At 42.2% G+C, this 14,986-nt stretch overlaps 1 protein-coding gene across 1 annotated transcript in view; it reads right to left on the reverse strand.

Moving 5' to 3' along the window:
• LOC149462635 (uncharacterized) overlaps nt 1–14,986 on the reverse strand; it is a 460,266-nt gene that overhangs the window by 350,849 nt on the left and 94,431 nt on the right. The window contains exons 7-8 of the mRNA XM_089676647.1: nt 12,466–12,589; nt 434–602 (exon numbers count right to left, since the gene is read on the reverse strand). Of these exons, the coding sequence (XP_089532773.1) occupies nt 434–602; nt 12,466–12,589 (293 nt within the window). The remainder of the gene's footprint in view (nt 1–433; nt 603–12,465; nt 12,590–14,986) is intronic.

The following is a 14,986-nucleotide window of genomic DNA, read 5'->3' on the forward strand; positions in this document are numbered from 1 at the left end:
GAGGAGTGTGTGCAGAGCTTAGCGTTCTTCTGCCTTTTTGTCTGTCTTATATTAAAAGTAAGTATGATAGTATAGGACACATTATAGGGGGTGGATCAGCCTGCTTGGTACCCACAATAGCAAATTTATTGATATTAGTGAGCATGAGAGAGCCTCCACATAAACCTATTTAAACTTTTTGAGCTGCCTGGTGATATGCTAGCAATGTCTCTTGTTGCTCCACATAAAGTGTAGTACTTTATTCTGAGCACTGAGCATTTCTTGTCCAAGAGCAAAATACCAGCCTAAAAAAATGTTTACATTAGTAAAAATAAAATTGACCATACAGCATTATAGTTTCCCTTTAATAAACCAAATGTCTCAATTATTAAGAGAACCTAATATGGATTTACATGTAAATTTCTTCTCTCCTATGACTGTAATTTAGCTTTACCTGTAGGAGATACTTGCCGAAATGCAACCTGGAGTGGGAAAAGCCAGTGGATCAGGTATGGCTCATATGTGCCATCGTAAACATAAAGTACATTTAAAGATTTGCTGGCCTCATCAATCATTTGTTCCCGTGTTGTAAACTGATACATAGATGGGGTACTTCCATACTTCTGTTAGACAAGAAAAAACACTGATTACTTGCCAATAAAATGCAAAAAATAGCTCGGTTTTCATAAATCATATAAAGTAAACGTAAACTTGCGCAACTACAGTACAATATAACAGATTGTTTCTGTTAGCAACAGGAATTATTAACTTCCATATTTACACTGAAGACCTACACTTATTGTAGTGATTAAAAGGTCAGTTTTATGGCTGACCTCTAGTCTAAAATAACAAGAAAATAATAGTTCATCAAAAGAGAAAATAAAAAAACCAGCTTGTGCTGTAACATTCAACTTCAGTCCAGAGATTTCCTCCACAGTACTTTTTTTCTTCCCCTAGATTGTCTCGGGCTGATGGCCAGCAATATACAAGCCACATCCTTTCAGTCAAAATTGTGCTGGACCCACCGCCGCCTGTGGCTAGACAGTGAAAGGAGAAAAAGCACAGTGATGAGCTTATCTCTATGTCATAATGCTCTCTCATTCTGTCAGCATGCTTCTGGTTAATACATAAACTGATTGTCTCTCTGTGCTACTAATTCCTTTCACAATCCAAACCGACTGGATTTTAGGTCAATTTCAGGTACTTTCCCTGTTTGTATTTAAAAAAATATATTTACTGATTCATTAATGATTATAGAGCTGCTTTTAATTGTGTCTTTTATATCTGCATATAGTTTAGCTTTAAAGTCGAATCAATGAGGGAAAAATAAGGTCAGCCAAAATGAACCAAAAAACCATTTACCTGTGTAAATATATATTTTTTTCATTTTACTGATTTACATGTTCACAGCCAGGTTTCCATCACCAAAGTTGGTAAGTGCACAACTCTTGACACCCATAGGAACAACTCTCATAGGAACGGTTTTGGGGCAACTACAGAATCGCTGTACTAAGCATTTATCTTGCTATGAAAATATTAGTTGTAGTCAATGAGAGGTTTATGTTGCAGAAATTGAAAGTGATTTGTAGCTCATTCACTATGCAATTGACCTTTTGCAGCATTTGAAGCTAGCAACAAAATTACCAGGTTTACTAGCCAATCATATTATACTATATACCTGGGAACTTGCCTGATCTTGACCAACAATGTTAGCTTTTCACTTCGACCAAGCTCAGTTCTCTGGTTTGGATATGTATACATAAACAATGTGTCGCTAAGCCACACTAGGCAGCAATACCTGTGCAGGAATCAACTTGGGTACCCGGTGAGCATCTCCATCCCTCACCTCACTCTCATCAATGCGTTATGACTGACCACATCTCAAGACTGGCATCCCTCCACCTCACAGGCCACTGCCTTGCTAAACCAGTCATTGTCCAATACAGCCCTGCTTATCATTCAAAATAACCTATTCCCTTGTATGCAGCACTGCCTTTCCATGGGCAGGACTGGTAACTGGATCTGGAGCCTTATGATTCAAGTGCTGCTTGTTCTGTGAAGTTCAAATAACTAGACTAACAAGGAGCTAGATGAAGCCAATTAACACAAAAACACACAGACCTATGTGATGGGGGTGACATCTGTATCCCTGATGTTGTGGCGAGGGGGTAGAAAAAGGCTGAAATAATGTTTTTTTTTTTTTGCAGGATCCACCCATATTCATAACATCAAGGGGTTTGCTCACTGAATGCTGTAGTATGCAAGGGAGTAGATGATTACAGACCCCTTCTGATTGTGCATGGCTGCTGGATACTGGTTTAATGCAGCTGTTTTTTTTTTTATTACAGAAAATGCAGTTAGCTGTTCTAACTCTTGCTTACAACTGGGTTTAGATACACATTAAAGTTACCCTGTCACCAACTTAAAATTTTAAGGTAAAAAAACAAAAAAAATCAAGTATTTTAAATGCTTAATGGCAGTTTTTTTCCTTTCCATATATTATATTTTATTCATTTATAAATGCGTTTAAACTTGCAAGAAAATTAGATTACTTGAGAATGAATCAATTCCCTGCTTCCTCCTTAAACGTCATAATCCTCTCCTTTTCTGGGAGTGACAGAAGGGCATTAGTTCTGTCCAATGACATCACCTATAGCCCCATATTTTGCACCACTATTAGAACATTCCATTTTCTACAGTGTGCCAATACAATTGTCACTATTTTGGTTCATGCCAACACCATTAAATATGTTTTGACCTGCCAGATTAAGCAAGCCATTGCTTCTACCCCTTATTACCAGTCCCATACTCAGTCCCCCCAAGTCTATAGGTATGCTTATGAATATGGCACACAACAGTTTGTAGCTGCCTAAATAAACACTGTAGTCAGCTACAACAGCAACTCTATAGGCAGATACAAATCACCTGAGAAAATAGGCAGAGAGATTTCTAGCTTCTACAAATCTCTGCTCCAAAGTTTCCAGTGTAACACATCCCTTAGGATCACTTCTTTTACACAGAACCATATCTTGCTTTACTTTTTCATTCCTAGCTTACAGCATTAAGACAATGTAGATAAAATTAGGATGAGTGCATTTTTACTGATCATGGATAAAACGTGTTGTATGCAGCCCAACTACTGTATACAGTATGATAACTATTTAGGCTTTCAGTTTTAATGTTTAAAAATATAAATAATATGGTATTCTATATGCATATGTGAGCATATTTGCTCATTACGTGTACAGGCTAAAAATGGTATCTGGTAGTACTGCTTCAGGTATCTGCTATTTACTTACTATTTTTTATCATATAAAATTAGGAATCATTGCATGCAAGTTTTATTATCCATTGTGCATCAATTTTGTATGTAAAAGTCAATATATAAGCATGACGTTATAAGTTTTAGGCCCCTTTCAGATGGGGCGGACCCGTCAGCGGATTCGCCTGCTCAGTGGGGGATCCCTCCGCTGATCCCCGCCTAGCAGGCTGATGGCAGGTCTGTGTCTACTCCGCTGCTGCAGAGCAGACACTGTCTGCTGTCTTCTATGGGGAGGACGAAAGGAAATGGTTTCCATCCGACTGCCATCCGATCCGATCCACCAGATCCCATCCGTCTGTTTTTGGTGTACAGGATTGGACTGGATGCCAGCGGGTGTCAGCAGACACTTCTCTGCTGACCCCCCTCAGTCCATAGAGGTTTATGGATGGCTTGATTGGGTCCACCTGAAAAACTGACAGTGTGCCAGTGTCAGTGTGAAAGGGGCCTTTGTTGTTCAAATATGCATTCCTTTCAAGTAGTTGTTAACTGTGAGATTCTGTTAGGTAACTATTGAGGAAAGAAGCAAAGGGAACTATTCCAAGTGAATGATGACTCATAAACTAAAATAATGATTTATGAGTATAACAATCATTCTTGAGCCTTCACCATCTGTTGGTCATTATTTAGCACTGCAGCTTAGGCCCTTTTAGTGCACACCTGCTCTAATCACAAATATTTAAAAGACTGCTGAGCATTCAACCTCGATTTAAGACTGATTTTTTATTGTTTCCTGCCCTGGATTATTCCTGAAAATAGTGGGGACTGAATTTGTGCTCTGCTTTTGCCTATCCTGACCATCGCCCTGGTATCTCTGCTATTGTCAGTTATTCTTCTATCTACCTGTCTGGATCCTATACTCTGTTTAGGATTAGTTTGTCTGCGACTGATCTGGCCATGAGTTTGTTGGCTATTCTATTTTATGCTGTTTGCTGTAACCATCAGTCTAAAGACCTTCACCACACTTTGATCTGTCCTGCTAATTAGTTAGCGGATAATTCTAGTAACACAATGGGGGAGATTTACTAAAACTGGTGCCGTCAGAATAGGGTTGCCACCTCATCCCTTTAAAACCAAACACTCATTAATGATACAGGTTCTGTAGCTGATTAAGGTTGTAATTATTATTATTATTACACAGTGTTTATATAGCGCCAAAAGGTTTGCTCAGCGCTGTACATTAAAGTGGGGGGACAGTACATGAGACAATACAGTAACAATACAATACACGAGGGGTTCGAGGGCCCTGCTCTTTCGAGCTTACAATCTAGGAGATTGTAATTAAACTCACTCAGTGCCTTATCTGCATTAAATTAGCTTCAGAACCTGTGTAATTAATATGTGTTCGATTTTAGAGGGATGAGGTGGCAACCATAACTCAGAATCTGGTGCAGCTGTGCATAGTAAACAATCAGCTTCTAAGATCAGCCTGTTCAATTAAGCTCTGACAAGAAAACTTGGAAGCTGATTGGTTTCTTTGTAGAGTTGCACCAGATTTTACACTATGCAGTTTTAGTAAATAACCCCCAGTGGGTCTACTGAACTTCGTGAGGATAGGAAATAAAGCTCTGAAATGGTTAAAGTGAACCTCTCAGTAAAGAAAACCCAATTCACCCCTCCATCCTGTGCTACATTCTCCTTTATACCTGGAAGTACCAGGATTTTTACAGGGTGGCAGCAGGAATTGCAGTGGTGGAGCAACGGTGGTAAAGATAAATATGTGTACTGTGTTTTGTCCTAGCAGGTATACCTTAAATGAGCAACTGTATGTGAAAAAAGTATTTACCCATGCAATATTTATATATAATAATGGAATATTTTCAAAAGAAAATGATTGTTTTGATCACATCATTGCTCATCTCCTAATCTCACCCCTCTTGGAGGAACGCCGGGAGCTCCTGGAAAAGGACATAACGACTGATGAAGTCCTGTCAGCTATCAAGTAAGCTCCGATTGGCAAAATGCCCACCCCATGGTCAACTTTAAGGAGGGGCAAAAGGCGCAGCTGCCCTGGGCTCAATAATTGTTGTGGGGCCCAAAGCAGCTGCCCCATACTTTCCAACTGTTCCGGTTTACATTCCCTTGTTCCTTGAAGTCTTTATCCTGCACTGTGTCCTGATATCTCAGTGTGAAGTGGTGTCACTTATGCTGCCCAGCTGTACCCTATTGCCATGTACAGATGACTCAAGTGTGCAGCTGTGTCAGCATTCACATATAAATAACTAGCAATCATATGCAAATAGCAACAGCATTCATATCTGAATAGTGTCAGCAATGTGGTATTCATATGTAAATAGCGGTGGCATTCATATGTATATTAAGCCCCCCCCCAAAGGTTCCAGCCACCATCACCTCTGCTGAATGCTGCCCACTGGGGAGGCAATGTGCATATGTGGGATGTGCAGAGGTAGGCAGAAAAGGAATTACAGTTTGAGGTGCACAGCTGAGCTAGGAGGGGATTTACGGAGGTAAGGAAGGTGGGTGAAGACAAGCAAAGGAGGCATGTAGAGTTAAAGTGGGGGAGAAGGTTGGAGTGGAGTGGATGGGGGAGGTTTGGGGTAGAGAGGTTAGCAGGAAAATTTAGGATGCAAAGGTGTACTGATGGGGTGGATCAAGTTGTACACTGACCTCAGTAGCCTCTAGCAACCAATGGGTGAGTGGTAATGATGTGCAGTAACCTTTAGCAACCAATCAGTGAGCAGTAAAAATGCACAGTAACATCTAGCAACCAATAAGTAAGCGGTAAGGATGTGCAGTAACTTCTAGCAACCAATCAGTGAACAGCAATGATGTGTTGTAACCTCTAGCAACCAATCAGCAAGCAGAAATCATGTGCTGTAACTTCTAGCAACTAATTAGTGAGCCGTAATGTGCATTGTAACCTCTAGCAAAAAAGTCAGTGAGCGGTAATGATATGCTGTAACCTCCAGCAACCAATTGTAACCTGATCTGCTGCAATAAACTGATTTTGAGTCTAGCTGCTTTTTATGGAATGTTTCAGCACAAGTAATGAGATAAATTGTATGGAGGAGGCCCAAGAAAATGTTTGCCCAGGGTCCAATCAAAATTAAAGACAGCCCTGCCTGGCCTATATTACAAACAAATTGTGGCTCTCCTGGTTCCCCCTTCCAATATTTTAATGCCATCAGCCCTTCCAATATTTTAATGCCATCCAGAAGAGAGGCCCGATAGACCCTGATTGTAATCGTGCATTTATAACTCTCATTCTGAAACCCCATACAGACCTTAGCGATGTGGCTAATTATAGGCTAATTTCGTTGATTAACCACTTGCTTAATGGGCACTTATACCCCCTTCCTGCCCAGGCCAATTTTCAGCTTTCAGCGCTGTCGCATTTTGAATGACAATTGCGCAGTCATGCAACACTGTACCCATATGAGATTTTATAATTTTTTACACACAAATAGAGCTTTCTTTTGGTGGTATTTAATCGCCACTGGGTGTTTTATTTTTTGTGCTATAAACAAAAAAAGAGCATAAAATGTGAAAAAAAAAGTTTTTCTTTGTTTCTATTATAAAATTTTGCAAACAGGTAATTTTTCTGATGTGCGTTGATGAGGCTGCACTGATAGGCAGCACTGATGGACACTAATAAGCAGCACTGATGGGCACTGATGAGGTGGCACGGATAGGCAGAACTGACGGCCACATTTCATCTCTTTATATGGCTAACTATCCGACCCTGTTCAAAAAATTAATGGAGGATGCAGAGAAGTGCTCAGATGCGACCCTGTCATGGATGGGGAGAATAGCATCTGTTAAGCTGACTATTTGGCGTGCCAAAGGCAGTAGATTGGCCTGTACAATGGTGTATGCTCCTAACAATTTGGGTGGTCTGGGGGTCCCAGACATGTGGAAATATTATGTTGCAGTGCAATTCACACAACTGTGTCAGCTCCATTATAGCCATTATCGGCCTGACTGGGTTTCCCTAGAGGCTCAGACTTGTTTCTGTCAAGGTCCTACCTTTTCCCTGAGGTTTTGTTACTCCATGTGCCGATTGGGCCGATCTCCTGCCTTGGGCAGAGTTTGCCAGGAACTCAGCGGTCAACTCCTCCTCCGGGATGTCTCCCTTCATGGCCAACTATGGGTACCAACCCGCGGTATTACCTGAGAGGTTCTCACCACAGGACATTCCGGCTGTGGAGAACCATCTTGCTGCCCTGCGTTCTTCATGGGGGCAGATCCAGAGGGCTTTGAGGGACTCGGCTCAGCGTCAGAAGTTACAGGCTGATCGCAGACGGTTGCCCGCTCCTTCATACCAGGTCGGCGATCGGGTGTGGTTGTCCACTCGTAACCTCAATCTTGGGGTGCCCACACCCAAACTAGCTCCCCGTTTTGTCGGTCCTTTTCGCATTCTCCGCAAGGTGAATCCGGTGGCCTATGCCCTTGCCCTTCCACCTGGGATGCGGATCTCCAATATCTTTCACGTATCACTGTTGAAACCTCTGATCTGCAATCGCTTCACTACCTCTCTGCCTCGGCCCCGTCCCATTCGGGTTGACGGTCATGAGGAGTATGAGGTGAGCCGGATCCTGGACTCTCGATTGGTGCGCGGCCGGTTACAGTTCCTGGTTCATTGGCGCGGTTAAGGTCCCGAGGAGCGTTCCTGGCTTCCCTCCGCGGATGTCCATGCTCCTGCCCTCCTCCGCGCTTTTCATACCCGCTTTCCTCAGAAACCTTTTGTTGAGCCGCGGAGGGGGAGGGGCCCTTGAGGAGGAGGTACTGTCAAGGTCCTACCTTTTCCCTGAGGTTTTGTTACTCCATGTGCTGGCGTCCATCTTGGATTCTGCTGTGCATGGTGGGAATCCTTCTATGCCTTCAGGACTCTGAGGTCCATCCCCCAGAGGGGTGTGGCTGATGTGGCCCGCACATGCTCTTTGCACTTGTGTCTTGTGTCTTTGTCTTCCTACAGCTCTGTGTATATGCTCGTGACTCTTCTGGTATCTGACTCGGCTTCTGATTAAGACCATTCTCTGTGTTTTCCTTCGATCTGACCTTCCGTTGCTGAACCCGGCCCGTGACCTGTGATTCGGTCTACTGTTCTGTACCGTTTTGTCCCGTTGTTGTCGACCCAGCTTGCCTGACTACGCTATTGTCATTCTCACCAGCTACACGCTATTGGTGGTGGCCATTACCGCAGCCGGGGTGTCTCGGGGGCCGCGACCTGGTTCCTGGCTGCGTCAAGTCCATCCCCACCATCAGGGGCCCTGGTGAAGGGCAGCCTGGGACTTAGACTCCGCGCCCTGAGGGACTTCGGTCTGTTGGTGGTGGTTGTCGTCAGCCAGTGCGTTACCCTGCCACTAGGCCTACCTGTCCGTTCCACAGCCCCGCCCTGACAGTTTCCCGCTTACCTATAGACTTGATGCTTTGGATCCCCTCTAAATGTCGTGAATCCACCATTTTCCCGACCCTCTCTCATTCTATAAGTCTGCGGGACTCTTGCAAATCATAGCCCTTATCCTCTTCCCACACACCTGTAGCTCCCCTCATTATTAACCCCTTATAACCACCCGGATTGCAGTCCACCCATTACAGCTAATGGCTGAATAAAGGCCTTTACCGCATAGGACACTTTCTCGACCAAAAGGGTGTGCATCCCTCATACTTTGTGCAAAATCTGGAGATGCCCCCCTCCATAAGTTTCCATATGCAACAAATCCACCACTATGCTTTCTGCAGAAAACAATCTCTGACCTTGCTTTGCGATCGCTGTTTGAAAACAAGTGTATGCAGAAGACACTACAGCGAGGTTGCATCTCAATATTGCACAAAGTATTAATCTCTCCAACATCAAAACTCCCCTATCAAATAGCATAAGAAAAAGACATTAAAATAGCACCCATGGCAGAGGGCTGTAGGGCCTGCAACGCACGCATCCATAAATGAGTCAGGAATATGGCATTGGTCCAAGCAGGGTACAATGTATACGCTAGATGGTACTTAGTACCGGAACACCTCTCTAAAATGTACCCAGGCTCCCCATCCTACTGCTTCCAGGGTTGTGGTCAGGTGGGAATGGCCTTTCACACATGGTGGGCCTGTCTCAAAGTCCACTTTTGGATACGGGTCCACTCCCTTATACGTTCTGTCACCACGGTCAACATTACCAAAGATGCTCAGACTGTAATTTTGAATGCACCTTTCAAAAATATCCCAAGACACACACAGACTTTGATTTACTTTATGTTTTTGACAGCCAAAATTGCTATAGCAACAGGCTGGAAAAATCCATTGATTGATTTGACTTTGATGAAGCGCAAGCTAACCTGGATCATGTACAATGAAAAGATTGTGAGTATCTTACAGGATAAACAAATTCTATCTGAAAAGGTTTGGAACCCCTGGCTGCATTATTTATAGGTGCCGGACACCTAGAGGTGACTCCCAGGTGAGAAGGCAATGGATCACTGGCTGGACGCACTCTTGATCCTTTACTCTTTTCCTTTTCTTTTTTCTATTCTTTTCCATTCCTGTTTTCCACACTATTCTCCTACTTTTACTATAAGTTGGATATAGTTTTCATGATGCTCGTCCCGACTTATGGTTATTTGTTTACCACAAGTGATACATTGCTGTATAAGGAAAGATGCAGTCTCACAGTGAGCCAGCACTATATCTAACACCTAGCACCTGTCTAGGAGGGTGCTACATATCTGCTTGAGAAAACAAAAATACCTTCTTTTCAAGGAAAAAAAATGGGAAGGAATTGTTAGATTACATATGTGTCACTACAATGTCTATTTAGAAAGGCATATCAGGTTAAAGGAGCTGTATAACCACCTATTATTCATAGTGGCATTGTTACTGTTCTATGGACACATTAACAGGTTTTATTTCAGCAGCTGATGATCAAGGCACTTGTAGTTGTCTAACAAATATTCTATCATTAAAAGGAGATTCAACAAAAAGGTATGTAGAAATACAGTCCTGACAACATGTAAATGTAAAACACACACTTAAGGAAACTGATTTAGGAGGACTACTTTGAAAACACATTAAAGTTTCCCTTAACCACTTGCCTACAGGGAACTTATACCCCCTTCCTGCCCAGGCCAATTTTCAGTTTTCAGCACTGTCGCACTTTGAATGACAATTGCGCGGTCATGCAACACTGTACCCATATGAATTTTTATCATTTATTTCACACACATAAAGCTTTCCTTTGGTGGTATTTAATTGCCACTGGGTGTTTTATTTTTTGCGCTATAAACAACAAAAGAGGCAAAAATTTGAAAAAAAAAAAGGTTTTTTTGGAATCTATTATAAAATTTTGGCAACAGGTAATTTTTCTCCTTCACTGATGTGCGTTGATGAGGCTGCACTGATAGGCAGCACTTATAGGCATGGATAGGCAGCACTGATGGGCACTGATGAGGTGGCACGGATAGGCGGCACTGATGGGCACTGATAGGCGGCATTGATAGGTGGCACTGATGAGCTGGCACTGATTATGCTGCACTGATAGATGGCACTGATGGGCAGCATGGATGGGCGGAACTGGTGGCCAACTCTGGTGGGCGGCACTGGTGGGCAGCACTGATGGGTGGCACTGCAGGGCACAGGTGGGTGGCACTGCTGGGCATAGGTGGTTGGCACTGATGGGCACAGGTGGTTGGCACTAAAGGGTAAAAGTGGGTGGCACTGTTGGGCACAGGTGGGTGGCACTGCTGAGTGGAACAGGTGGGTGGCACTGCAGGGCATGTGGGTGGCACTGATGGGCACAGGTGGGTGGCAATGCTGGGCACTGATCATCAATGCCCTGATGGTCAGTGCCGATCCCTTTGCTGACAACTGCTGGTTCTCGGCAGTACTTTCCTCACGCTATGACAGCGTGAACCAGCAACTGTATTTACCAGGTAAGCACTGTGTCATTGGACACAGCTGATCATGTGGTAAAAGGCCACCGTGATTGGCCATTTACCGTACCCCGTGATCAGCTGTGTCCATAGGCCACAGCGATCACCGGCGGGGGCGCGCAGGGGGGCGGGTTCTGGAATGACGTCCATGGACGTCATCGCAGGATTTCACAACCGCGCTGTAGCCATCCTTTGGCTATAGCGCGGTTGGGAACAGGTTAAAAGGATAGGTGGATCTATAAAATGTATGTAAAGCCTAATGCTGGCCGCACATTATACAATTTTCTTGTTCAAATTTCTTTAGATTTACCTTCAACTATGTAGTGCAAGAGCCTACCCGACCGCATACAAATTGAAAGTGTTTAGGTTTGACTTCATATTATATGGTTTTGATAAATCTAAAGGAAAATTGTACAAGAAAATTGTATAATGATCAGCCTAACAATGAACTTCTCTTATTTGATCACTTTTGGTCTTCTAAATATACCAAAGTGTTTTGTTGTATCTGTTCAACAAGTGCACAAAATAGCTGTTGATTTTTTCTAATCTAAGTCTAATTAACTCTCCTAACTATAATCTTGGGACCAAAAAAAGATGTCTCTATATTGTGAAGAATAGAATAGGAGGTTGATTTGAACAGTTCATTATAAAAATACTGGGCAGTGCTGATACCACAGAATTTACAAAAATATTGCTGTTGTCTGCTCACTACAAAATATAGGTCTGCATTTCTGGCAGACCAACAGTATTTTCTGTATTTGCAGGGACTTTAAAGGGATACAGCTTTGGAAATTGTGCATGCATTGCATAATGTTTTACAATTTTGCCCTCAATACTTTTGATCACATCCAAAGGCCATTTTACTGCTTGGGGTTATTACAGCCATTCCTGTTTCAGCATTGATTTTCTGCAGAACGACTAGCACAAGTGTTGGACTGAGCACAGGGAACTAACACAAATAATAATGTCAGACCACCCAGTGAATTCTCCAATGTGTAGTAGGTGGCACTGATAATTCTCTTTTTTTATTATGAAACGGGAATGAGATTGTCACTGTGTATGCCCCCAACTACCTGTCAGCTAAATCAGATAGAACAATGTAGCAGACACAGCAGTGTGGAAATGCAATCAAGGAAGAATAGAAGTCCCATCTCCTGTCAATTTTATTAACACAATTGAACATTTATGGATAGCCTTAGAAATACAACCAACAATATCATTAGTTGTATTATCTAGGAAAATATGAAGAAAATATGCTGACTCCAAAAACAGTTATTTCCCACTTACTTCAACCACAGCATTTTCAATAAGACCTGAAATTGGAGATTGCGTTGCACTTCTGAGCTTCAACTCTGCTCGTTTGTGTTCGAGTATTTTGCCATATTTCTCTCTTGCCTCTTTTTCCATTATTCTGCAAAACAGTATATGTATTGTAATCTATCATAAGAAAACTGCACTAGAGGTGATAAAGTAGAGCATTATACTTGTGACAAAATTAACATAGCAATTAATACACCTTTATTGATTATGCAGTTACATACTTTTAGCAATTGGACTTGTTTAACCAGCTTAATATTGAACACTTTCACTCCATTCCTGCCCGGGCCAATTTTCAACTTTCAGTGCTCTCACACTTTGAATGACTCAGTCATGCTACACTGTACCAAAATTAAATTTTTATAATTTTTTTCAGACAAATAGAGCTTTCTTTTGGTGCTACTTATTCACCACCGGGTTTTTTTTACTTTGTGCTATTTAAATGAAGAAAGACCAAAAATTGTGAAAAAAAAAAAGTTTTTCTTAGTTTCTGTTATAACATTTTGCATATCAATATTTGCTCTTCATAAGTTTGGGCCAAAATTAATCTGCTACATTTCTTTGGTAAAATATAACCCAAATCAGTGTATTTTATTTAGTCTATGTGAAAGTTGGAGAGTCTAAAAGCTATGCAAATCTATCTGAAAATTGATCAGTCCTGATGTACTTACGGCCTATCTCATCTCCTGAGGCCCTAAAATGCCAGGACAGTACAAATAACCACCAAATGATCCCCTTTTTAGAAAGCAGATATCCCAAGGGATTTAATAAGAAGCATGGGGAATTATTTTGAAGTTGTATTTTTTCACACAATTCTTTGGAAAATGAAATTTTTTTTACAAAATTGTCCTTTTAACAAGACACACAGCATACTCATACTAACACAAACAGCATACGCATATTTGCAATTACACCCTAAAACCCTTTCTGATACTCATCCTAAGTAAGGGGATACCACATATATAAGCTTTTTCACAACCTAGCCAAATAGAGGGGCACAAATACCAAGAAGCACCTTTGAGCAGCATACAGTCATGGCCGAAATTGTTGGCACCCTTGATATTTTTCCTGAAAATCAAGTATTTCACACAAAAAAGGTATTGCATTAACACATGTTTTGCTATACACATGTTTATTCCCTTTGTATGTATTGGAACAAATATAAAACAGAGGCAGAAAAGCAAATATGACATAATGTCACACAAAACCCCAAAAATGGGCTGGACAAAAGTATTGGCACCCTTAACTTAATATTTGGTTGCACACCCTTTGGAAAACATAACTGAAATCAGTCGCTTCCTATAACCATCAATAAGCTTCTGACACCTCTCACCCGGAATTTTGGACCACTCTTCCTTTGCAAACAGCTCCAGGTCTCTCTTATTGGAAGGACACCTTTTCCCAACAGCAATTTTAAGATCTCTCCACAGGTGTTCAATGGGATTTAGATCTGGGCTCATTGCTGGCCACTTCAGAACTCTCCAGCGCTTCTTTGCCATCCATTTCTGAGTGCTTTTTGACGTATGTTTGGGGTCATTGTCCTGCTGGAAGACCCAGGATCTTGGACGCAAACCCAGCTTTCTGACACTGGGCCCTACAGTGCGACCCAAAATCCTTTGGTAATCCTCAGATTTCATGATGCCTTGCACACAGTCAAGGCACCCAGTGCCAGAGGCAGCAAAACAACCCCAAAACATCATTGAACCTCCACCATATTTTACCGTAGGTACTGTGTTTTGTTCTTTGTAGGCCTCATTCCGTTTTCGGTAAACAGTAGAATGATGTGCTTTACCGAAAAGCTCTATCTTGGTCTCATCTGTCCACAAGACGTTTTCCCAGAAGGCTTTTGGCTTACTCAAGTACATTTTGGCAAACTGTAGTCTTGCTTTTTTATGTCTCTGTGTCAGCAGTGGGGTCCTCCTGGGTCTCCTGCCATAGCGTTTCATTTCATTTAAATGTCGACGGATAGTTCGCGCTGACACTGATGCTCCCTGAGCCTGCAGGACAGCTTGAATGTCTTTGGAACATGTTTGGGGCTGCTTATCCACCATCCGGACTATTCTGCGTTGCAATCTTTCATCAATTTTCCTCATCCGTCCACGACCAGGGAGATTAGCTACAGTGCCATGGGTTGCAAACTTCTTGATAATGTTGCGCACTGTGGACAAAGGCAAATCTAGTTCTCTGGAGATGGACTTGTAACCTTGAGATTGTTGATATTTTGCCACAATTTTGGTTCTCAGGTCCTCAGACAGTTCTCGTCTCCTCTTTCTGTTGTCCATGCTTAGTGTGGCACAGACAGACACACAATGCAAAGGTTAAGTGAACGTCTCTCCTTTTTATCTGCTTTCAGGTGTGATTTCTATATTGCCCACACCTGTTACTTGCCCCAGGTGAGTTTACAGGAGCATCACATGCTTGTAACATTCTTATTTATCCGCAGTTGTGAAAGGGTGCCAATACTTTTGTCCAGCCCATTTTTGGAGGTTTG

The sequence above is a fragment of the Staurois parvus genome, unplaced genomic scaffold (genome assembly GCF_062004578.1).
Source record: "Staurois parvus isolate SC_StPar_1 unplaced genomic scaffold, SC_StPar_1.0 ptg000172l, whole genome shotgun sequence".
NCBI classification, from domain to species: Eukaryota; Metazoa; Chordata; class Amphibia; order Anura; family Ranidae; genus Staurois; species Staurois parvus.